This window comes from Diceros bicornis, chromosome 6 (genome assembly GCF_020826845.1).
Source record: "Diceros bicornis minor isolate mBicDic1 chromosome 6, mDicBic1.mat.cur, whole genome shotgun sequence".
Classification (NCBI taxonomy): Eukaryota; Metazoa; Chordata; class Mammalia; order Perissodactyla; family Rhinocerotidae; genus Diceros; species Diceros bicornis.
The window spans coordinates 36792851-36819228 of NC_080745.1; the positions used below are offsets into that span (position 1 = coordinate 36792851).

At 43.9% G+C, this 26378-nt stretch overlaps 1 protein-coding gene across 3 annotated transcripts in view; it reads right to left on the reverse strand.

The window, feature by feature from the left end:
- Positions 1 to 215: 215 nt before the first annotated feature.
- HKDC1 (hexokinase domain containing 1) overlaps positions 216 to 26378 on the reverse strand; it is a 47442-nt gene continuing 21279 nt past the window's right edge. For 2 of the 3 annotated variants that reach the window (XM_058543292.1, XM_058543294.1), the window contains 11 exons: positions 24401 to 24556; positions 23079 to 23312; positions 21942 to 22246; positions 19875 to 20020; positions 19657 to 19776; positions 15182 to 15277; positions 14908 to 15007; positions 13001 to 13184; positions 10815 to 10970; positions 5731 to 5964; positions 216 to 1145 (listed from right to left, as the gene is read on the reverse strand). In XM_058543292.1, the coding sequence (XP_058399275.1) occupies positions 1001 to 1145; positions 5731 to 5964; positions 10815 to 10970; positions 13001 to 13184; positions 14908 to 15007; positions 15182 to 15277; positions 19657 to 19776; positions 19875 to 20020; positions 21942 to 22246; positions 23079 to 23312; positions 24401 to 24556 (1876 nt within the window). In that variant the 3' untranslated portion in view covers positions 216 to 1000. The remainder of the gene's footprint in view (positions 1146 to 5730; positions 5965 to 10814; positions 10971 to 13000; positions 13185 to 14907; positions 15008 to 15181; positions 15278 to 19656; positions 19777 to 19874; positions 20021 to 21941; positions 22247 to 23078; positions 23313 to 24400; positions 24557 to 26378) is intronic. The other variant, XM_058543293.1, reaches the window with a different exon arrangement.

The following is a 26378-nucleotide window of genomic DNA, read 5'->3' on the forward strand; positions in this document are numbered from 1 at the left end:
ATGTGGTAAATGCCCAATCCACAAAGCATGCATTCAAATGAAATTGAATAATCTGTTAAAGATATTGTAGAAGGTATTCCCTATATTTCCCCCTGTTGGAAGGAAGAAGAGATGCTCTCAGCAACTTCTAACTCTACATGTCCCTTATTCCACCAGCAGAACATGAAGTTGCCAAGTGACCTTCCCAGATGAAATATTAATACCTTGTGGAAAGATTCTCAGGAAATCAAATATTTTTTATTCATTTACTGGATTTCATATACCTAACAGTCCTTAAAACAACTATCAACAGCAGCAACACAAACCACATGTAAAATGAAAAATAGGTGCCCCACACGGCACCCTTCCCCATGACACAAGCATATTGAGAAACAAAACCCTACAGGGTCCTGACATGACTCACTTTAGGCATGAAAAGAGTCCTACAGGGCTCCCTGGCAATCAACTCCTCTTCATCCTGGAGCTGAATACTCCAAAGTCTTTGTTCTCTCTTCACATTTGAAGTCAACACACAAGTTAAGGTCAAGTTAGATTAGATCTCCAGTTTATTACATGAGTCCCTATCCCTCTCAAATGTTCATCCACAGTAGAGGGCCCAATCTACTACAAGCTACAGCTGAAGCATCCCAGTGGGGAACTCAGCCAGCCAGGTCACGTGGGCAGATCGTGTATATGTTTCCCAGTCCAGCAGCCACGGAACCCAAAGCCATAGAGAGCTAACAGCTCAGGCCTCAACAGAAAAATTTGCTGAAAGGGGATCTCTTGGGTCTGACGCTTTGATTTTACAAGTTGGCCCCAATACGCCAAATAAAGATGTCATTTAATGCCCTTGAAAACCAGTAACAAAATGCTAAGAGTACCCGAGAACCTGGGGTTCTCTTTCAGCCATCCAGAAGGTGAAGTCAGCCAGAAGCTTGCTTGTTGGTCCCTGACCAACTCATCTGCCAGAGGAAGGGCTGGTCAGTATCCAAGGAGCATCAAGCCCAACCTCGAGGGACTCCTAGTTCTTCCCTGCCTGCTGTAACCTTTTGGCCACAGCAGTAATCAGAGCTGCTCCCTTTCCACTCCCATCTTCTGACAACATGAAGGTCACATCACATCGAGGAGCTAGTTCTTTCACAGTTTCCTGCAATAGCCGAGAAAAGCTACAAAAAAGAGAGAAACATCATCAGCTTTTACATATAGAATCAACATATTTATAGGGCTGGCCCCGTGGTGTAGGGGTTAAGTGCATGCGCTCCGCTGCTGGTGGCCTGGGGTTCGGATCCTGGGCGCACACCGAGGCACCGCTTGTCAGGCCACGCTGTGGCAGCATCCCATATAAAGTGGAGGAAGATGGGCACGGATGTTAGCCCAGGGCCAGTCTTCCTCAACAAAAAGAGGAGGATTGGCATGGATGTTAGCTCAGGGCTGATCTTCCTCACCAAAAAAAAAAAAAGAATCAACATGTTTATGAATAATTCCAATCTAGTTTGTTCCCTCCAGCTTCGTTCTCAAGGCTCTAGAACAGCTTCTTATATAACTCTTTTAATTTTATCTTTTATTGAGCAACTACTAATGCCAGAGACTATTCTAGATGTTTTACTTACAGAATGTCAAAGTGTAATAAATAATAGTTTGAAAACAATTATTATCTTTACTACATAAATTGATGCTCAAAAGTTAAGAAACTTGTGCAAGTTTGTACAACTAGTAAGTTTATTAGGATTTGAACCAGGCCTTCTTCCAAATCCTATCTTTTTTATTGTTCAAATTTTCCCCAAATTTTTATTTTGAAATTTTTCAAACTTAGAGGTAAGTTGAAAGAATAGTTCAGTGAACACCTATACACCTTCTTGCTAGATTCAACAAAAGTTAAAATTTTGCCCTATTTACCTTCTCCACCCATCCATTCTTCTACCCCTCCCTCCATTAATTTTCCCCCAAAACACACAGTCTTTTTTTTTTTTTCCCCCCAAAGCCCCAGTAGATAGTTGTATGTCATAGCTGCACATCCTTCTAGTTGCTGTATGTGGGACACAGCCTCAGCATGGCCGGAGAAGCGGTGTGTCAGTGCGCACCCGGATCCGAACCCCGGGCCGCCAGTAGCGGAGCGCGTGCACTTAACCTCTAAGCCGCCGGGCCGGCCCAAAACACACAGTCTTAATCACAGTGATACTTGGCCTTTCTCATCTATCTTTTGAAATATTAAATCTATTTGAATGGACATCTTGGGAGTCAGTTACCATGCCAGTCTCTGGAGTCTAAGTGTGTTTACCAGAGGCCTGGGCATCTAGGCCTTAGGTCCCGGGATCCTGGATTACTGTGAATTGTATTGATGGTGGTCATCTCTGAGGGCGAGCATGCCAGAACAGGTTCTGAACCCAACTCTAACACGCAGCCAGTGGGTGACTCTGGCCAACCACTGAAGCTCCCTGGGGCCCTACTGGTTAAGTGGAAGAGAAGGTTTGAGGTCTTACTGGAGGCACATATAGGTTGGTTAGCCCCAGACTTTCTGGAGAAAGGAGAAAATGGCTTGGCAGTCACGGATCAAAGTCTTTTTTTCCTAAGTTTTTTTAAAGTGTACAATTCAGTGGTTTTTACTGCATTCACAAAGTTGTGCAACCATCACCACTATCTAATCCCAGAACATTTTCATCATTCTAAAAAGAAACCCTATACCCATTAATAATAACTCCCCATTTACACCAACCCCCAGGAGTCCCAATAATCACTAATCTACTTTCTATCTCTATAGATTTGCCTATTCTGGACATTTCATATAATGGAATCATACACATAGTATATGGCCTTTTGTGTCTGGCTTCTTTCACATTAACATGATATTTTTCAAGGTTTGTCAAAGTTGTAGCATGTATTGGTACTTCATTCCTTTTTATGAGTAATATTCCATTGTATGGACACACCACATTTTGTTTATCCATTCATCAGCTGGATATTTGGGTTGTTTTCCCTTTTGGCTATCATGAATAATGCTGCTATGAACATCCAACAAGTTTTCAGGTGAACACGTTTTCAATTCTCTTGGGTACACCTAGGAATGGAACTGCTGCGTCATATCATAACTTTATGTTTATCTTTTTTAGGAACTGCCCGACTGTTTCCCATCAGCAATATATCAGGGCTCCAATTTTGTCACATCTTCATCAACACTTGTTACTGTCAGTCTTTTTTATTATAGCCATTCTAGTGGGTGTGAAATGGTATCTCATGGTTTTGATTTGCACTTCCCTAGTGACTAACGATATTGAGCATCTTTTCATGTGCTCATTGGCCATTTGCAGATCTTCTTTGGAGAGAGGTCTGTTTACACCCTTTGCCCATTTGTTAATTAGGTTACTTGTCTTTTTATTCTTGAGCTGTAAGAGTTCTTTATATATTCTAGATATAAGTCCCTCCTAAGATATATGATTTGTAAATATTTTCTCCCCTTCTGTCTTTTTATTTTCTTATGGTGTCCTTTGAAGCACAAAAGTTTTTAATTTTGATGAAGTCCAATTTACATATTTTTCCTTTTGTTACATATGCTTTTGATGTCGTATTTAAGAAATCATTGCCTAATCCAAAGTCACAAAAATTTACACCTATGTTTTCTTTTAAGAGTTTATAGTTTTAGCTCTTAAATTCAGGTCTTTGATCCATTTTGAGTTAATTTTTGTACATGGATATGAGGTAGGAGTCCAACTCCATTTTTTCACATGTGGACATCAGTTGTCACACCATTTGTTGAAAAGAATATTCTTTCCTCCGTTGAGTGGTCTTGGCATCCTTGTTGAAAAGCAATTGACCATAAACATGTGGGTTTATTTCTGGACTCAGTTCTATTCCAATGATCTCTATGTTTATCCTTACGTCAGTACCACACTGTCTTGATTATCATAGCTTTATAGTAAGTTTTGAAATAGAGACGTGTGAATTCTCCAACTTTGTTCTTCTTTGAAGATTGTTTTGATTATTCTGAATTCCTTGCATTTCCAAATGAACTTTATGGATGATCAACTTGTCGATTTCTGCAAAGAAGTCTGCGGGATTTTGACAGTGATTGTGTTGACTCTGAAGGTCAATTTGGGAAGTATCGCTATCTTAACAATATTAAGTCTTCCGATCCATTAACACAGGATATCTTTCCATCTATTTAGGTCTTCTTTAATTTCTTTCGACGATGTTTTGTAGTTTTCAATGTACAAGTCTTGCACTTCTTTTGTTAAATTTATTACTAAATATTTTATTGTTTTTGATACTGTTGTAAACGGAATTGTTTTCCTAATTTCATTCTCAGATTAGTCATTGCTAATACATAGAAACGCAACTGATTTTTGTATATTGGTCTTGTATCCTGAAACCTTGCTGAACTTGTTTATTATTTCTAATAGTTTTTCATGGATTCCTTAGGATTTTCTATATACAAAATCATGTGATCTGCAAACAAAGATAGTTTTACTTTTGCCTTTCCAATATGGATGCCTTTTATTTCTTTTTCTTACCCAACTGCCCTGGCTAGACTCACCCTTGATTTTTCCCTTGAGGTCACATATTTTTGGTCTGGTTCCTATAAGCCTGTCCCTTAAATGAAGATTTGACTGAGAAGCAAAAACCACATGACCATCTGGAGGCAGTGCTAGAAGCAATGCAGTGTTAAAATAGCAGGGGTGAGAGGGGGCATCCTTGTCTTGCTCCTGATCTTAAGGGAAAAGCATCCAGTCTTTCACCAGTAAGTATGATGTCAGCTGTGGGTTTTTCAGAGATGCTCTTTATTAGGTTGAGGAAGTTCTCTGATGCCTAGTTTGTTGATCCCCTCATGCCTTTTATCATGAAAGGTGTTGGATTTTATCAAATCCTTTGTCTGCACCTGATCGTGCGGTTTTTGTCCCTTAGTCAAGTCTTGGTTCAAGGAAGAGGCTTGCAGCAACCACGCTAAAAATATGTGATCCCAAGGGGAAAACCAAGAGAAAAGACACCAGTCAGTTATTTTGGATATTAGTTAGCAGCATAGGAAAAGCTAAGGATCAAGGATTACAATAATAATATGCTCATGGATACATTTCAGCATGATTGGAAATTTGTATAAGTTTGTTAATACTTTTCCTCTTCACCAAAACAAAATGTAAAACATTAAATAAAAATAATAGCTTTCATCGTTGAAGTTTTTGTGATGTGCCACGCATTCTACAGACGCTATTTAACTTAATCCTCACAACTACCTAGGAGGTAGGTACAATTTTTGCGCTCATTTTACAGATAAAGAACTGAGGCTCAAAGAGGGTAAGAAACCGGCCCTACGCCTCCCAGCTTCTAAGTGGTGGAGCCAGGATTCAAACTCACATTGCCTGACAGGGCTCTTAATTCTTCTGTCCACTGACTCTGAACTAAGAAAATTATAACCAGCTCATACTTGACAAACACTCTATGTTGTGCAAAATCTTCAGTTCTCATTAGTCCCCTCCCTTTTGAGGTGGGGTGGGAATATGTTCATAATAATCACCTGTATTTGTTGAGCACTGTGTAAAGCACTTTGCATGTATTAACCCACTTAACCCTCATACAGCCCTATGAGATAGAGATTATTACTGCCCACCTTTTATGGATGAGGAGACTGGGGTTCAGAGAAGATGGCTAACACTCCCACATCATACCTCTCAGAAGCAGATCCCCCAGGGCTCACACCTTGCCTGTTATATTCAACCGGGTCCACACAGCACCCTCCCACGTCCACCTTTCTGGGGCACTCACTGCGGATGCAGCTTGTACAGGGTGCCGTCCACGCCCACGGTGATCCTCATGTGCTCAAGCCCCTGGTCTTCCCTCCTTTTCTCTACGATGGCAGCCAGGCCAGCGCCACAGAGCTGCGCCGCCCGCTGGGACACAGCTCCGCACACCTCCTTCACCACGATGCTGTCCTCACATGTGCTGTCCAGGCCGAGCTGCTGCAGGATCCTCCTGACCTGGAGGAGGGCCAGCCGGTCGCTGTAGGCAAGCACAGCAGGATGTCAGGATCTGCTTCTTGGGGCTCTGGCACCTGCTCCACGTGGCTCACAGCCCCCTCATCCCTAGACGCCCTAGCAGGAGGGAGGAGAAAATGATCCGGGCAATGGCTAAGTTGGAACAGAACACCTTAGAACCTGAGGCTCCAGAAGGTCTGCCACCCCCAGGAAGTCCCATCATCTTTAAAAAATAAAGTGTGAGCACCTCTACTGTTAGGCATATCCAAACCTATTATCCCACTAGGAGCTATCATTAGATTCAGCAACTAACACACCAGGTACCTGTTTTTCAGAAGAGGAATCTGAGGTTCAGAGTGCTCGAGACGACCACAGACAGTAGAGAGCAGAGATTCACACACACGCCTTCTCACACCAGGTCTAGCCTCTCTCATTGAGCACACCAGCTCCACCAGCTCCAGTACTCTGACCCTATTCCATTGGAGGCCAACTTTCCTTCTATTTAGCTTTTTCTGATTCTCTACTTTCTCTTCCCAACTAGACCACAAGCTCTTTGAGCATAAGACCGTATTCTCAATAGTAGCTAGCATAGGGCTGCATACTTTCAATGAGCAAGTGAATAAGTGCATATACAACGTACAATCAGCATCAGAGTGAATGGGAACCCATTAGGACCATAAGCACATGCAGAGAAGCACCCATTGTGGATACACACTAGTCTCGAGTCTGGACCCTAATTATCTCACAGTGAACTTACAGAGTTCTGACTCCCAAGCTAAACAATGTGAAGTTATATCCTTGAGTGTCTCAGCTAATAGAGTAGTCCCCCCTTATCTGTGGGGCATACGTTCCAAGACCCTCAGTGGATGCCTGAAACCATAGATAGTACCAAACCCTATATATACTATGTTTTTTCCTATACATATATACCTATGATAAAGTTTAATTTACAAATTAGGCACAATAAGAGATTAACAACAATAACTAATAATAACATAGAACAACTATAACAATATACCGTAATAAAAGTCGCCATAGATCTTAGCAACCTCAACATGGGATTTTTTTCTTTCCTTATTAAGTCGAGAACATCCACTTTTTCACTTAAAGGAAGCACTTTACGTCTTCTCTCTGGTATATTTGAATTGCCACCGTCACTAATTTGCACTTTGGGGCCATTATTAAGTAAAATAAGGGTTACTTGAACACAAGCACTGTGATACCACGACAGTCGGTCTGATAACCCAGACAGCTACTAAATGACTAATGGGCAGGTAGTGTGTGCAGTATGGATATGCTGGACAGAGGGATGATTCACGTCCAGGGCAGGTGGAGCAAGACTGCACAAGATTTCACCACGCTACTCAGAACGGCGCGCAATTTAAAACGTATGAATTGTTTATTTCTGGAATTTTCCATTTAATATGCAGTTGATTGCAGGTAAATGAACCTACGGAAAGTGAAACTGTGGATAAGGGGGGACTAGTGTACTTAAGGAAGAAGAGTGTTATCAAGAGGGAACAACTGAGAAACAACCCGTATGGCCATATAGTAGGTTCGGCAGAGAAGTGGTGGTGTAGCCAGACAATGGAATTCTTTGTAGACCTTAAAGATGAGTTTGCATGAGAACATTTAATGCTACGGAAAATGTTCATGACATACTAAGTGAAAAAATAGCTTATAAAATAGTATGTGCCATATGATCTTGGTTTGTTTTTCAAATGTTTGCCCCTGCACAGAAAAAAAGAGCAGAAGGAAATCTATTCAGATGCTGGTAGGATTACCAATAATTTTTATTTCTTCCTTTTGCTTATAAATGAGTAATATTTGTATAGGAAGAAAAAAGGTGGGTTTTTCTAGTATGTATAAAAATAAAACCTGAAATTCCCTCCACGGTCTAACCCTTCACAGTTTACCTAGTTCTTTCACAAATATTCCCTTAATCGATCCTCAGAGCAATCCTTGGGGTTAAGCAGCAGAGCAATTATTGATCCTATACAGAAGTAAAGTGGGGTCCAGAGAGGTAAAGCAACCTGCCTCAGGTCACACAGCACAAATAAGGGAAGTGGTAGAGATGAATCTTAAACTTGGGCTCTGAGACGGTAAACCCAGGATTCTTCCCCTGACAATCACTGGCCCACTCAACCAACAACATGCTTTGAAATGGGCCACAGTCAGCATAGCACCTACTATCTTCCAATTGGTGCTAGATGGATATGATTTTCATTTTATTCCATGAAATTTGGGGGGAAAAAAAAAACGCCTATAGAAATCAAAGCATCCAAAGCAGGCACATTTTGTGTGGCAGAAGCAAATATTCCTGGAGGCATCGAGGTCCTGCCGACTTGCTCTTGTCCAGGAACAACTTTCTCTGTATTCAGGCCAAAAAAAACCAAGGCAATGATAAGTCAATCTGCTTATCTCTTGCACATGAGGGAGAAACTATTTTCCCCCACAGCAAAAGAGGATCCCTCTGGTCACCAAAGGTGATGACTTTTAACTTGCGCTTTTGAATCTGATGGGTTGAAGACCAGACTAAAGAAGGACGCCAAACATCTGCTAATCAACACTTCAAAACACAAAATTGCTGCTGCCGCTGCTCCTACCACCATCTCCTTAGACAGTGAGAGCGCGTCTGCAACAGTCCATCTGATTTCCCTCCGTGAGTACTACTTTCATTTATAAACAGTTTCTTTTCTTCCCAAAGTATTTTTGGCTTGCTGGCATCTGGCCATAAAGACCAGGAGAATTAAATGAATGAAGGCAAATTGAGAGAAATTCCAAACATGAAGCCTCTGATAACATCCAGCACTGCTACGAAAAGCAGTGAAACAGACGTACTTGTACATAACTGGTGGTGGTGGAAACTGGACTACCTTTTTAAAAGTGTGTCCATAGAGAAATGCTTCTTTTAACCAAATGCTTCTACTCCTAGGGAAATAATTTATGAGATGCAAATGTCTATGTGTACAAAAAGAATAATTATGGTGTTACTCAGAATTGCAGAAATCCATAAATTATAAGCTAGACATCCTATACTAAAGGGAAAGTTTAGTAAATTATAGTATAGCAACATAATATAACATTACACAGCCATTTAAAATGATAATTACACCAAAGAGTTGATACGGGGAAGTTTCTCTTTCAAGAAGTATTCTAGCTAATAAATGCAGAAGGAGTGATAGCACTGAATTATCATCATTTTACAATCTCTAGTGAAATCATAGATCTGGGCAATGAGCATCAGTGACTGCTAACATCATAGAGAGAAAGAAGACAACTCAATGCCGCCTATGAAATATTCTTGTCCAGAATTCAACACTGAATCTAACCACACACCCGGGTATACTATGAGTTCGCAGGAAATACAAGGGACAGAGGAAAATGCTAAATGCTGCATCAGCAAAATCTAGAACATAGGAAACTCACAGGATAAAATGATAGTTTCTTCATCAAATACATTACAAGGGGAAACAAGAGAGGGAGGGGAAGTCTATAGATTAAAAGGGATTTTAAAAACATATCAACCAAATGCACTGTATGAATCTTATTTGGATACTGATGCAAACAAATGAATTGTAAAAACCATTATTTTTAGGCAATTTGGGAAACAGGAACAGTGACAGGATATTTTATGAGATTAAAGTTTATCATTAGCTATTTCAGGTGTGGTGATGGTAAGGCAATGTGGTTATGTTATTTTTTTGAGAACTCATGTTCAGAAATACATTTTGGCAACCTAAGTGCCCATCAAGGGACGAATGGATAAAGAAGATGTGGTATATATACACAATGGAATACTACTCAGCCATAAGAAACGATGAAATCCAGCCATTTGTGACATCATGGATGGACATTGAGGGTATAATGCAAAGTGAAATAAGTCAGAGGGAGAAGGTCAAATACCGTATGATTTCCTTCATTAAGTAGTAGATAATAACAACAATAAACAAACACATAGGGACAGAGATTGGATTGGTGGTTACCAGAGGGGAAGGGGGGAGGGAGGAGGGTGAAAGGGATAATTCGGTACATGTGTGTGGTGATGGGTTGTAATTAGTATTTTGGTGGTGAACATGATGTAATCTATGCAGAAATAGAAGTACAATGATGTACACCTGAAATTTTTACAATGTTATAAACCAATGTTACTGCAATAAACAAAAAATTAAAAAAAAAAAAAAGAAATACATTTTGAAATATTTATGGATGAACTGACATAAAATGTGGGATTTGTTTCCAATTAATCCAGTTTGGGGGTGGGAAAGTGGGGACATACAGAGGAACCCAGTTTGGCCATGAATTGATCATTGTTGGTGATGGAAATATTAGGTTCATCTTACTATTCCCTCTACTTTTGAATATGTTTAAAACTTTTCATAATAAAAAATAAAATAAAAACCAGAATTATAAATGAAAATTTCCATGAACAAACTGAATAAACAATATACAGAATGATATGTGTAATATGATTGCAATTATAAAAATATGTTTATACACATTCAAGAACTTGAAAGGAAATACAATATGCAAAAATAAAAACAGCTATAGTTAGTAATGAGCATATGGGTGATTTTTTTAAAGACTTTTCTTTCATATTATGGATACTTCATCTTTTCAGGAACAAAAGAGGATCATTTTTTAGCCTAGGCTAACTCCTGCATAACAGTTCAGGCAGGCAGCTGGTCCCTCAGCTATGTGCTGTGGTGCTGATGTAGCTGGAGACAGGGAGTAGCCCCGGGAGGCAACCCCCGGCCCAGCCAGGCCCTTACTGTTTTTATTTTTAAATCTCAAATCTGCTGGACCCTGGCGTGACGGCAGCACATCCCAATCAGGGCCTCTCGCACCGAGCAGGTAAACTTGACCAAATGTCACCTTTCAATCTGGGACAGGAACTTGGTTTCAAAGATGCCTCTGGTCCGGAGACGCTCTGAAATCTGCCCACGGAAGAGGAGACCCTGCTTGGTCAGGTCAATCAGGATCTGCCGCACGATCTCCCCCAGGTACATCCCACTGGTCATTTTCTCGTATCTGTTTGGAGAAAAGGGATGAGGTTGGTGAGAGCAGGAAAAGCAGCACTGGCGAGTGGTTCCCGAAAGGACCACGGGTCGGGAGGTGGAAAGCACACCACTGGCATCAGCCAGTTGCCTGGATCGGAGTGGTTCAGAGTGGGCAGCAGGCCAAGAGAAACGTAATGCAGAAGACAGCATGATGTGGGAAAGCCAGGCGTTGGAGCCATGTTGACCAGAGCCAGGTCCTCCCTCTGACACATACTAGCTGCATGACCTGAGCAAGCACTGTAAGCCATCATCTACGAAACCGGAAGCAAAACAATGATCCCACAAGACTGTCGGGAGGCAAGCATCTGCTATACAGTAGGCACTAAGCAAGGTGAGTCCCTTTCCTGGCCCCAAAGCCAGTTCTCTTTGGCTTTGCATTATAAACCTGTTCTACTGGAGATTCTCCTTGGCTTTGTATTTGAAGAAATCTCTTCCACTACAGACTCTGCTCCTCAAGATAATATATTTAAACTGTCTGCACATAGCAGGGATGCTCAAAAAATGTTAGCTCCCTTCCCCCTTTCTAGCAGGCTGTGAGCTCCATGAGGGAAGGAACAAGAGGAAAAGGGGCTTTGTAACAGACAGGCACTGGCCAGGCACTCTGCACAGGCATGTGTGACAGCATTAATAACAGTGATGTGGAGCTGGACTGCCACTGCCTGCAGAGCCAAATAGAAATCTGAGTGTGCCTGAGACTTATGTGCTGGAATTGTGTTCTCTTAACCATTCAGGACCTCATCAGTCTAAGGAACCAACATGAAACAGAGTAAATAATGGTGACTACAAGGCAAATTCAAATGTGTTGCCCCCTTAAACTCTCACTCCAAAAATATGAGCCTCCAGTGGATTTAGACACAAAATTAAGTCAGAAGGAACCTGCCCCTTGAGAAGAGGTCATGATATTCAGATGTCCCAACTTGGGATTCAGAGATAAGGTCCCTTCTTTCTGGAGCAAACCCTAGTTCAGCTGGGCTTACCATAACTCATTTGCCTCCCAGCTTCAAAGACCAATAACAAAGGAAGACAGGGACCACCAAGGCCTGTCTTGGCCTTGCCCAAGGCTCATCTTGGCCTTGCCCAAGGCTCTCCTATACAATGTTCTCAGTTCAGCAGTTACCAATGTGTCTGAGGCCCAGGCGTCCCATTACTTTTCCTATCTGCCTGACTTCTTCACTTGGATATCATCCATCACGATAAATCTATATTTTCATCTTATTTTATATATTAAGACACTGAGTTTAGTTGTAACAAAGACAATATGGCATGATAGTAAAAAATTTACTATCTGGTCCTCTACAGAAAAAGTTTGCCCACCCCTGTTGTAATGGATTGGCCCAGGTTAATTATCAATTCCCAGCATGCTAGCCTGTCTCTATCTACCCCTTTCTCTCCGACTCAGGAAGGTATATGAGAATGCAATTAAAAATGTACTTTGTTTTTTTTTAAAGAATCATTTATTATTTTCAGTATGGTTAGTAATTGGAATACACCTCACAAGTGATTGTGACCCATGGTGGGACATGATATTGTGGTTGAGAACCAGACTCATATCCATCACCTGCGGCCACTTCTCCACCCACAGAACAACAGAGGTCATCCACCTGGCAGCCAGCTCTTGAAAGGCTGAGGATGTTGACCTCTAAACTGGACCTACTAGAAGCCCATCCCTATAGGGCCCACTAAGTCACCATGTCCCTGCTCTGTAACACCCAGCCCACAGTCAAAGGACTTTTTGACAGCCTCTGCCTCACTTCCAAAGCCACTACTAGACCTCATGGTACTTTATGGTAATTAGAAAAAGGCACCCCTTCTTTCTACTTGTTGGAAACTTATCATTACATTTTGCTTTTGTTCAAATAAGACACTTCACTGACACCTGATGGAGAGTTGTAATAAATATACAAAGCTATAGTGTCTATGACATGAAAACGGAACCCCCCCTAGATCTGGTAAAGTCATATACTGCACAACCTGCATAAATGTACACATCTGCCTCCTCACCTCTGTTTGCCAGGATTCAAGGACCCCTCATCCACCTCCTTGTCATATTGGGTCCGGATGTCATCTATGCAGCCATTATCTCCAAATCCTCCCCACTCTGTGTTAATGCACATCTTCCCTTCGTCCCCTTCCACCTGTTCGATATTCCTCATCTCCTCCATGTAGCATAGGTTGCTGCCTGTTCCTAGAAGGAATCATGAAGGGACTTCAGTCTTCAAAAGACACCACAAGGTCTTAAAGAGGCAGTGGAGTGCAGTGGATAGGAATTTAGGCTTAAAGCCAGATACAACTGGGTATGAATTCTAGCTTTACACTCATAGCTGGGTAACCATAGACAAGTATCTCATCTTTCAGAGGCCTAATCTCTTCATCTGTAGAAAGGAAATAATACCTGCCCTATAAAGAAAAAAATGAGGGGCCGGCCCCGTGGCTTAGTGGTTAAGTGTGCGCCTTCCGCTGCTGGCGGCCCGGGGTTCAGATCCCGGGCACGCACCTACGCACCACTTCTCCAGCCATGCTGGGGCCGCTTCCCACATATAGCAACTAGAAGGATGTGCAACTATGACATACAACTATCTGCTGGGGCTTTGGGGAAAAAAAGGAGGAGGATTGGCAATAGTTGTTAGCCCAGAGCCGGTCTTCCTGAGCAAAAAGAGGAGGATTGGCATGGATGTTAGCTCAGGGCTGATCTTCCTCAAAAAAAAAAAAAAAAGAAAAAAATGAGATGACACTAGTAAGTTTCCTCCACATAGATAGTATTCAATAAATGGTACTTGTGATATCATCATCATCACCATCATCATATAAGATCATCATCATCCTCATCATTATTGTTAAGCTATAGGCATACAAAGTGAGCTTCCAAGTAGTCATAGAGTTAGGAGTCAGAGCTGGAAGGGATCATGAAGAACCATCTAGTCTTGGATAGGTAAATACTTGGCATCTGTAAGCCACCCTCTTCTCCTTTGCCCATGACCTGGTCTCAGAACTATTCTCAACACAACAGTCCCGTCAACTATTATATTCAATCAAACAGTCTCACCTCTTTGCCCTCCTAGGTCTAGCCCAACCTTTCCCACAGATGAGGAAACTCAAGTCCAGACAGAATAAGTAACCTGCCCAAGGTCACAGAATGGGTCAGAGTTAGCGTGAGACGAAACCTTTTACCTGGCATTGAAAACATCTCAGTATATCCCCATCTCCTTGTTCTATCTACTACTCACCTTCAGGAAGCCCAGACAACCAACTGGAACAACTTTCCCAGATTCTGTCATTACTTCACCTGTGCCTGTCACTTGGAATGCCCATTATCCCTGCTCCACCTGTTCAAATCCCACCTGTGCCCTCACATCTTAGAGAGAGACATCCCTCTGGAATCCACCCTTGTCCTTAATCACTGCTAGACTTCTCCTGAAGATTCCCAAAATGCCTATGTCAAACCTCAGGCCACTCCCTTATCCTCTCCTAGATTCCTTTCCAACTCTTCCCCATCCTGTGCACCCTGACAGCCAGAAGAGGTCAGAGAACAGAGGAGGTATACGTTGGAGCCAGCATGAAAATCTAGCTCCCTCAGCCCCAGGCCAACATGATCCAACTGTGGTCTCCTTCCTCTCAGGATAATCTGCCCCAAGGCCTTAATTTGAAAATCTTCTCTTTCTATGTTATTCTCCTTCCTCAACAGAAAGGACAACCTTTGCTTAGAACCCTTAAGGAAAAAGATATTAAGTAATGACTTAGGAATTAGGACACCTGGAATCTCAATCTTAACTTCATCTCTGCCTCGGACAAAGCCGGCTTCAGAGCCTCTAGGTAATGGAACAATGACCCCCTTGCCTCTTACTATGTTAAAAGGGAACCTCCAAAAGACCAGATGGGGGTAGGCCAATGGGACATGCCTGACCACTTACCTGCAATCAGGCCAATCTCACAATTAGGATCTTCATAGCCACAGGTCATCATGGTTCCCACTGTGTCATTCACGACTGCAACTATGTCCAGGTCAAATTCCTGCAAAGGAAACAGCTCTACTGTAAGTAGAATGTACAAGCCAAACAGGCTCAGGAGGGGCATATCAGCCCAAGGGGGGCAGAGGCCAGTCACAGGGCTGGATATAGGATGGCAGAGCAGAGGGGCCTGGGAGAAGGGGCAAGATCAGGTATGAGCCTCAACACCATATCGTACATTTCTCCTCTTGATAGCTTCCCTGAGCATGTCCACTACATCTTCCCCTTCACAGTCAGTGGCCTTGAAGCCTTTGGTCCACCCAATGAGTGTTCCCTGAAAGAAAGGAGAGGAAATTCATTTGAGAAATAGTTTGCTGGGACTACTGTACAACCTCAACATCAAATAGATGCAAGGCACTGTAGTTGACTGCTGGTCAAATGCATGTGCTTTTGACTGTGCTGCCATCTCTGCACCCCTAACACTGGGCCCAGAGGCATCACAGAGCATGATGCTCAAACAAGGTCTACCGCTGAGTGGAATAATTGTAGCAATTCATATTCATCAAGGGTCAACTCATGTTCCCTGGCCATGACTGCACAGAACAAAGGCCTGGATCATAGCGGTCCCACTTCTAATTTAGCCAAGGACAGATTAAGATGTGATTAAAGGGCCCGGTCCTGTGGCCGAGTGGTTCAAGTTCCACACGCTCCACTTCGGCGGCCCGGGTTCGCAGGTTCGGATCCTGGGTGCCGACCAACTCCACTCACCAGCCATGCTGTGGAGGTATCCCACATACAAAAAAATAGAGGAAGATTGGCAGGGATGCTAGCTCAGGGCTAATCTTCCTCGAGCTAAAAAAGAGGAGGATTGGCAACGGACATTAGCTCAAGGCTAATCACATCCAAAAAAAAAAAGGATGTGATTAAAGATAAAGTTACAAAACATTCATCAAAGCATTGTTCCACAGTGAAAAAGTAGAGGCACCGAATCATTCCAATAATATGGATTTATCATCTTGTACATCAATGTAGGAAATGTTATACAGCCATAAAAAATCATGCTGTAAGAGAACGATGATGTTAGAGAAAGATGTTCACCATACACTGTTAAGTGAACACACATTAAACAAATACAGATGGTGAGTTATTCTATTATTCTTTTAAAAACCACAGGGGCCGGCCCGGTGGCGCAAGCAGTTAAGTGCGCGCGCTCCGCTGCGGCGGCCCGGGGTTCGCTGGTTCGGATCCCGGGCGCGCACTGACGCACTGCTTGGTAAGCCATGCTGTGGCGGCGTCCCATATAAAGTGGAGGAAGATAGGCACCGATGTTAGCCCAGGGCCGTCTTCCTCAGCAAAAAAAAAAAAAAAGAGGAGGATTGGCGGATGTTAGCTCAGGGCTGATCTCCTCACAAAAAAAAAAAAAAAAAAAAAAAAAAAAAACACATACGCACACTCAGATCTGGAGCACCAGAGGGTTGACAGTGGTTCTCTCTCAGTGCAAGATTATGGGTGCCTTTTAGTCTCCCCCTTTTGTTTGTCTATATTTTCTAATTTTCCTAAAATTGGCATGCATAATTTTTATAATACTGATAAAAAAGTATTTTAAATTTTTAAAAGGAAGCTCAAGCTTACACTGTTAGCTGGAGGCAGGAGTTAGTCGAGCCTCAGACTCCATAGCCTAGAGCCAGGGGTGGGGCGAGGGAACGTAAAGCTGGGACATCTAGGCCAGGAGAGGTCCTGGAATAGGAGAGGTGGCTAGCAACTCTGATGGTAGCGTCCCCAACCCCATGGGCTAGACGGCCACCTCACCCTGAGGCCCTCAGCCCTAGTCTCCCTCCTTCTCCCCACAGCCCTTGGGAAGCTGGACTGCCTTGCTCCTTTCCTGGTGGATGTATGTAGAACATTAGAGATTCACCTCCAAATGAAAAATCTCTCTTTCCTATTAGTTGCAATTATAAATAATATTTTTTAAAAGTCTCTCTGTTTTCTCCCCAGCCATGGGCAGCTTTGCTCCCAGCTGTCCCGTGGTCTCCTCTTCCCTCTTAGCTGTGTCTTTGTGAACCTGTCAGAACTGCTGGGAGAGGGGCCTGGAGGCCCAGCATCCTGGGTCAGGAGGAACCAGCCGTGTCCTGGTGCCATCGATTGTTCAAGACCAGCTGCACACAGCTCCCCTCCCTGACAGTATATCAATTTTTAACGGTAGCAGTAATACAGAAATGCATTATCCTTATAAAAAATTAAAGTGTTACTGATAAGGATCAACTCCTTTAACTCCCTATCCCCCCAATCTGAGAGGTCACCTCTATTACCACTCTCATATGAATCCTTCCAGACCGTTTTCTCTCTGTTTACACGTATTTCTAAATAAATAAGTTCTGTGTGTGGACTACTGCAATGTGTTTTTCTCACTCAAAAATGTATCTCCTAGACCTTTCCAGGTCAGTTAATATGGATCTGCCACATTCCTTCACTGAAAAAAATATTCCTCAAATATAATTGCATAGAAATAAAAAAACCCACAAAACGTACCTATATAATAAGTATTATTTTTATCCCCAATTTTCAAATGAGGAAACCAAGGTACAGAGAGGTTAAATAACTTGCCCAAGGTCACACAGCCAGTTAGTGGAGAAGCCAAGATTCAAACTGAAGCAATGTGGTTCCAGACCCGTGCTCTTAACTATTGCACTCTGCTGCCTCCCCAGCAGGTAAGTAATATCTGTGACGCACTTAGAACAGTGTCTGGGACAGAGCAAGCACTATGTATGTGTTTGTTATAAAAATCAAGGAATTAATTCCATATGATTGATATGCCATAGTTTATGTAGTCATTCTCTATTGCCAGACATTTGGGTTATTTCTAATTTTTCATTATTAAAAAGACATGCTGTGGTGAACATCTTGTTCATTCCTCCTCGGGCACATGCTTGAGAAATGGAATCTTGAGAAATGGATCTTCTGGCTCTTAGCATTCTGTCATTTTTAATTTTGAGAGATCTAGCCATATTACCAGATAATTCAGCCTTTTGAACCCCCTTCGCCCCGTTCTCTGAATCATTGGGGTGGTTGGGGGGTGGGTAGGCCTGCTAAGCATGTGTTCTCATGGCGTTCTCAGAGCCCCGGGGAGCTCCGCTTCAGTTCTGATTTCGCACCCACCCATCAGTTGAGACCTGCATCCCTCAATTTCCTCATATGAAAAATGAAATAGGATAGAAAATAGAGTGTAATGTACACAATAAAGGTAAGTATTATTTCTTTATTTTTTGCTTTGATTAAATATACGTGCATTATAGCCAAAATGGCCCTAAAACACTGGGCTCCAGGGCCTGGTCCCCTTGAGGGCAGAGTGCAAGAGCCTGGGCTCTCAGGCCAGTGTCCTGGGTTGGAACCCTCCACCACCATTTATAGATGGGGCAACTTGGGCAACTTACTTAATCTCTCTGTGCCTGTTTTTCTTAACCACAAAATGGTGATTAAAAATAGTGTCTATACATACAATGGAATATTATTCAGCTTTAAAAACGAAGGAAATTCTGACACATGCTTCAACATGGATGAACACTGAGGACACTACGCTAAGTGAAATAAGCCAGTCACAAAAGGACAAATAGTGTATGATTCCACTTATATGAGATTACCCAGAATAGTCAAATTCATAGAAAGTAGAATAGAGGTTACTAGGATCTAGGGGGAGGGAGAAATGGAAAGTTATTGTTTAATGGGTATAGTGTTTCCCTTCGGGAAGATGAAAAAGTACAGAAGATGGATAATGGTTGTGGTGTCACAACAATGTGAACGTACTTAATGCCACAGAACTGTACACTTAAAAATGGTTAAAGTGGTAAATTTTATATCTATTTTACCATAACTAAATAAATAAATAGTAAAAAATAAAACAAAACAAAAACTGTGTACCTCATGGGGACATTGAGTGGATTAGACAAAATCTTAACAAATCTTTGGTGTCACTCTTCTTATTAATGTCATGAGCTCTCTGGTTGACTTGCTGTGCCGACTGGAGTTCTCCCTATAAATTCAGGAATGGTGTTCTGCTTTTATGCCAGGCCTATAAGCCTGGTTGACATAAGCCTGTTAGAGAGAAAGAGCGCGCTCGGCTCTCCACAAGCTGGTAGATGGTGTTTTTATCCAAGAATTCCAAGAGAGACCTTGTAATACATGTTTCTAAATTATTACAAATAATTTATTAAAATTATTATCCATGGTGTTCTTCAATGTCAACTAAATAAGTGTCCCTGTGATAAATTCCTTCCGAGATTCTAATATCAGGAAAGAAATGCATTTCTTCTGATGTACTGGTAAGCTTTTGTTCATCAGACAATAAAAACCCGACAACCTATTGTGTTTCCTTGTTTACACTGGCTGCCCAGGAAGACACAGATAATATTACAGGCCTTAACTGCTCATTACCTCTTTCTATCTCTTCATAATATGATTTGACCTCTCTTTTAACAGTACTCTTATGCATGTGTCCCTTTATTGTATACTATCCTAAATTCTTTTGTGAATTTCAATCCAAAAAATAACAAAAATGGAACATAATAAATAGAAAAAAATAAATGGTTCAAATTCTCGATCATGTTTCTCTAACTACCCTGAACTTGAGACCCTTACATAGGATGAACAGGGACTCAGAGGCGTCTTGAGATTCCTCTGCCCACTGGGCTAGCTGTGAGCCTGGCTGGGCTGTCTTACCTTGTCAATGCTCGCCTGCCTGCAGGGAAAGGAGAACGTGAAGCCCAAAGGCAGCTGGGCTCCCTTGAGGCCCATATAGTCCAGGAAGTCAGCAATGCACTGTACAATGTGGTCAAAGAGCTGCAGGGAGAGAGCGGCAGTCACACCCAGGCAGCAGTGATACGGGGTGGCAGGCTGGCACCTCGGAGCACAGAACCACCCCACTCCCCAGCGTTTACCTCCTCACCGGTGCCCTGCATAATCTCCAGGGGGATGGCGAAGATCTTGTTGTACATTCGCACCGACCTCCGTCCACTTCTGATCTTCACCAGGAGAACACGGAAGTTGGTTCCCCCCAGATCCAGGGCAAGGAACTTTCCTTTCTCTGTGGTAGAGAAAGTGGGGGCTGCATTCCACCAGCATGCACAGAGCAGGGACTCGTGTGGAGGCATTGGGAGGAAGAGGAGACGCTGAAGCAGAGCAGCCCCAGAGCCTGCGCCCCTGGGGTTCATGGGGCAGAGGGGCGTGGCGGTCACTGAGCACAGCGTGAGAGTACTGGCCAGCACTTTGAGCCTGTCTGAGGCTGGCTCACTTTTCTCGGTATCTGGTAAAGGTCACACCTGATATTTATGCTCAAGGAGCCTCTGAGGGTGAATCCAGGCCAGGCTACCCTGACTGCAAAGAACTCCGGAAGGTGTTTCCATCCTGTCTGTATGGCCTAGAGGAACTGTTCACCAAGAGCATGAAACGATTCTTCCTGTCCCCACTCTCTCTTTCCCCAAATGCCACCTGACTAATAAGGAAGCATACCAAGTCCAACTCCCCTACTGTCCAGGGCCACCCCAGAGCAGTGCCTCTCACTTCTCCAACATGGCAGAGCTTCACAGTCTGTTCTGTGTAAACTTTCACCTTCTCGCTGCCTCACTCACTCTGTTCTAGCCACAGTGGCTAGAACACACATTTTGCTGTTCCTTGAATTTTCCAAAGACATCACTCCCAGCCAGCTCCCTTACCCTTATCCTGATCATCTTTCTTCACAGCACCTGTCATTACATGGCATCATACGGCATTTATTTGTTCATTGTCTGCCAGCCCAACAGAACGTGAGCTCCACAAGGGTAGGGACTGTGTTTTCCTCACCGCTCTATCACTGTGCCTAGAACAGAGCCTGACATATAGTAAGTGCTTAACGAAACTTGAGCAATGAAGGCAGAAGGATAAAAGGGATGAATGAATAATTGAATAGTGTCTTTTACCGCTCTCAGTTTTTTTCCCCATGTAGACTTGAAGGATATTGGCTCTGGCAAAGATATTTGTTGCTGAGAGACCCAAAGTACAGCTGTGTGACCTTGAGCATGTCATCTAACCTCTCTGAGTCTCAGTTTTGGCATCCATAAAATGGGAATCAGGGGCCGGCCCGGTGGCGCAAGCGGTTAAGTGCGCGCGCTCCGCTGCGGCGGCCCGGGGTTCGCTGGTTCGGATCCCGGGCGCGCACCGACGCACTGCTTGGTAAGCCATGCTGTGGCGGCGTCCCATATAAAGTGGAGGAAGATAGGCACCGATGTTAGCCCAGGGCCGTCTTCCTCAGCAAAAAAAGAGGAGGATTGGCGGATGTTAGCTCAGGGCTGATCTCCTCACAAAATAAAAAAAAAAAAAAAAAAAAAAAAAAAAATGGGAATCATTCTCTCTTTATGTAACGTACAAAGTTGTTGTGAAGACAAAATGAAATTAAAGGTTCAAAAGCAAATTACAAGATATAAAGCATTTTACAAAGGTCATTATTTCTGGGTGAGCCCTTCAGGCTCAAAGAGGTGAAAGAACTGACTCCACCTGTTTAGTGGCTCCTCTCAGCTGAGCACAGAGGACCAGGAGAAGGATCAAGTGTCGGAGAAGTTGGGGGCAGAGAGTGATGAGAGGGGAGAGGAAGAGAGCTGAGCCCCAGGGGAGAAGAGAGGCAGGGAAACGAGTGGGAAGACAAGCCAGACGACCCCAAGCGTCCAGATGGAAGCTCCCAGGGACAGCATCTGGGTCTTCCGTTTGCCAACAGCATGGGGTACACTCCGTGTTCTCAACTACATGGATACTTGCACGCGTGGGACCTAACTCAGGTATTCTTTCACTGCAAATGCCTTGGATCAACCAAGGCAAATAGATTCGGAAGGAGTATTGACCTTCTACCCTACTCTCCCTCCCTCCATTACAGACATGAATCCAAGGCTCTTAAAACAAAAAACCTAACTAGATTTAAGGAGTTTTGATGGGAGCTCTGGGTGGCCCTTCAGAGAAGGGAGCTGTGCGCAGCCTACCTGTGCCATCCGGCATCCCGCAGACGTAGGTGGGCAGCATCTTGACTGTGGCCAGCGGGTGGGTGTCCCTCTTCAGCCCATACTCGAGCTCAGCCCGCATTTTGTCCTGCACACCCACGAGCTGCTCTTGGGTCAACCGGAATAAAGCCAGCACCGTGTCAATCAGCTTCCGCTGGGCCTGCACGCGGGAGGCCACCGCTGTCACCATGGCAGCCCCCTTGGTGCTGCCACTCTCCGAGAGGAGGAAGCGGACGTCACAGTTCGGGACCAGTTTCCTTACCACCTTGTGCAGGCGTTTTGGGTACCTGAAAGCAGGGTGATGGCAAAACATGTAACAATCATAAAGGCCTGCACCCAGCCAGTAAGAACAGACTCAGGAGTAGCAGGAGAATGGGCTCCTGGGAAGCCCTGCTGGGCCAGGGCTCACCCTTTTAGTTGCTGGATGGTGGGGGGGCAGGGGGTGACTGGGGGCAGGGACTAGGGCAGCTGGGGCAGTGGAAGGGACACTTGGGAGGCTCAAAAAAGTGACTATTTTATCACTAATACTTCAACCAGTAGGGCATGTCCACATATAACATATTGGCTGAACATCATCTCTGCCCAAAGGGGAAGCTCTTTCCCCAGTTCTTTCCAGGTTTACCCACCTGACTCCCAACACCAGCTCTGTTAGCCAGAGGGGCTTCTGTGCTCCCTCCTCCTGGGAAATACTCATTTCCCTGTGTTTTCCTACCAGTATCCTTCATGTGAACTTCGCAACCTCTGCCATCCTGATGTTTCCCCCTCTATAACTGGGTGTATCTTACTTTCCAATCTTACCACATAGTAGGCATCCAATGATAATGGATAGATAGACGAATTAATGGATAAATGGATGGACAGATGAATAAATGCACGGATGGATGGCCTTTCTAGTCAGTCAATTGGCTTTAGCAGAATATTTAAGAATGATCCCTCTAAGCAACCTAGCCAGTTAGATGAATGTAGACTCTGAATTTACCCTTTCCCCTATAACCGCAGAACCAATAGGAGATGGTTGGTTCCAGCAACCCAGAGAAGCAGCATAGTTTAGAGGGGACACAGGGACTCTGTTCTAGGGGAGACTCATTTGCGGGGGTGTGGGCAGCAAGCAGCACTCACTGAGGGTGAATCTTGTAGAGTGTGCCGTCCATGCCCACCGTGGTCCGGAGTCGCACCAGCTTCTTGTTCTCCCGGAGGCGTGTCAGGATGGCTGCCAGGGCCGCTGCACAGAGATTGGCTGAGCGGAAGGAGACGATGGTGCAGACGTGCTGGACCGCAATGCAATCAGCCTCCGAAGGCTCCAGGCCCAGATCCATCAGGATTTCTCTTGTATTGGCAAGGCCTTCTTTATACCTGGCCAGGGGACAGGAATGAGAGGACTACACTTCTTCACTCCATGGGATCCCCCTCAGACAACCAGCTTTCCCACATCTCAGGATCATGAAAATAAATCGGCTGGCACATAGTAATGTAACAATAATAATATCAACAATGATCACAGTAGCCACCATTTATTGAGAACTTACTATGTGCCACACACGTGTCTAAGGATTTGACATGTACTAATTCAATCCTCATAACAATCCTGGGGAAAGTACTATCATTATCCTCTTGTACAGAAGAGAGACCTGAGGCACAGAGATGATAAGTAACTTGTCCACAGTCACACAGCTAGTAAGTGCAAGGGCCATGATTTGAACTCAGGCAGTTAGATTACAGAGCTCAACCTTTTAACCACTCTGTACAATATTTCCTTTCACAGAAACTCAGTCCCTGCCAAGTTCTGCACAAACACAGACTCTAGGAGTCAGATGCCACACTGCTGAGCTCAGAATCTAAATTGATTACAAAGCTCAGGGCAGTGCCAGGGTTTCTAAGCCTGAGGAACAGGACCTTGAGTTGACTGGGGCCAGCTGCCTTCACCAGCCAACTCCCCATTGTAGGGACCCGTGTGTGAGGCCTCAGATCACCAAAGCCAGTCCCCAACAGTACTAGGTAGAGAAGGCTCTCGCTACAGCAGGAGTTCTTAACTTAGATTCCATGTGTAGGCTTTAAGGGGTCTAAGGATGCCCTCATATTGTAAGTTAAATTGTGTGTAAACAGAAAGGGTCTAGAACTTGAATCAGATTCTCAAAGGGGTCTGTGACCCTAAAAAAGTTATAAATCTCCCCTTTAGGGAGGAAGAAGGCAGCAAAACATGAAGAGGAGGTACACCTCCGACAGTAGAATCCCTGGCTGATGGAATCAACAAGAAGCCACATCTGAGTCATGGCAGGCATTGATAACCCACCTGAAGCTGTGCCCAGGTCTGAAATCGTCCTGGTGAAGAAGGAAGATCTGGTTCCTTCTTGTTGTCCCACTACCATGAGCATACCACACCTTGACTGCCCACCCTAACCCTCTGCAGAGTCAAGGCAGGGGGCATCCAGCCGGTAGCTTACTTCTCCATGGCAGCCACATGCCGTGTTTCAATCTTGCCCTTAGTGTGGAGAGCAGAGGATTTCTCACCACCAAACAGGAGGCCTGACTTGGCCATCTTCAGCAAGATAAGCCTGACGAGTTCACCCAGGTATAGGCCGCTGATCATCTTCTCAAACCTACAATTTGGTGAATGGATCAGTGGCAGCAACCCCTTTGGTTATGCAGCATCTTTTCCCAAAGCCCATGAGCCGCGGCCCCCGGTCAGGAGCACGAGTAGCGGAAAGGCCGCTCCACAGGTCAGGAGGCCTCAGTCCCCGTCCCAGCTTGAGGTGCCCTTAGGAGCCCACTTATCCTCTCTGAGCTGCACTCGCTTCACCTAGAAAAGGGGAGGACCAAACTAGAGGAGATTCCTGCTCACAAAGTTCTTAATTCCAAGAATCCTTATCTCAAATGACCCTTGGTGCCATTCTCATGTTAGGCATAAGGAATCTCAACTTCTGAGACCTCAGGTACTTTCCCAAGATCACCAACCATGGAAGACAAATCCAAATTTCAGATGCTTCCAACTCCTACACTGTGCTTCTATCCAAGACAGAAAGATGCTGTGTCTGTGAGATGGGCTGGGAAAGCCCCAAAGAGGTTCTACAGTCATGCGGATGAACTACCCCACCAGGCTACCTACACCTTGACTCTGAGTCTGCATCCAACAAGCAATTACTAATTGTTTCCCAGGTAAACTACTAAATCTAATTTTTATTTTCTAAATATAGTAAGACACAAAATCAAGGATGGTCTCTCTCCTAATCAACTTTATCTATTTCATTATAAAAAGTCTGAGAACATTGCAGAAACAGAAGACAATCAAAAGAAATTCAAGTTGGATTTGAGGGAATGGAATTTACTTTAAGTGAAACAGAGAGAGTGAGAATGATCAAGCCCCAAAAATGGGCACCTCTTTCCTGGGCCGTGACTGCTCTGCGTCACCAGTGAAATGGGTATGTGCTGGGGAGCAGGTACACCCAAAGCAGAAATTTGTGGGCCGGCCCCGTGGCTTAGCGGTTAAATGCGCGCAATCTGCTACTGGCGGCCTGGGTTCGGATCCCGGGCGCGCACCGACGCACCGCTTCTCCGGCCATGCTGAGGCCGCGTCCCACATACAGCAACTAGAAGGATGTGCAACTATGACATACAACTATCTACTGGGGCTTTGGGGAAAAAAAAAAAGGAGGAGGATTGGCAATAGATGTTAGCTCAGAGTCAGTCTTCCTCAGCAAAAAGAGGAGGATTAGCACGGATGTTAGCTCAGGGCTGATCTTCCGCACACACACCAAAAAAAAAACCATAAAAAAAAATAGAAATAGAAATTTGCTTTTTGGGAATGCAGTTCTAATGTTTGAATGGTTTCTAGGAGGTACTTATATTTATTTACCAAGGCTTCTTGGAAAAATGTTAGATTCCAGGGCTGGGGCTAGGAAAATGCCCAATGAGCCTGGAGCATCTTACAGTGCCAGAAAATAAGGGAGTACTTATTAAAGAGTGATGGGAACATGTATGTCAAAAGGACACAGGGATCAGCTTGAAGGGGCTTCCATTGGCCAAATCTGAAAAAATTTGAGCATCAAAATAAATAATGATCGGAAGAAATCATAACCCATTAAATTAAAATAGAATGCATGAGTCCATATTAGTATAAATAGATAAATGGAGGAGGCAGGAAAGTTCTTCCTTACAATAGAATAACAACTAATAAACAGAGGGAATGATGGATTCAGAGATTCATCAATGGGTGCTAAAACTAGAAAGTGAAAGTTTAAAGAGAAACAGGATATGTACATAGTCTCAAAGTATCTCTTCACCAGATACTCCTTACAGAGGGATTAATAATAACCTTATGGTGGAGAAGCCCGTTGGATATCCCCTTAACCAAGTGATTCGAGTTAGCATCCCCAGTAATGGAACAAACACCATGCACCTCCAGATACCACACTGAGGAGGATG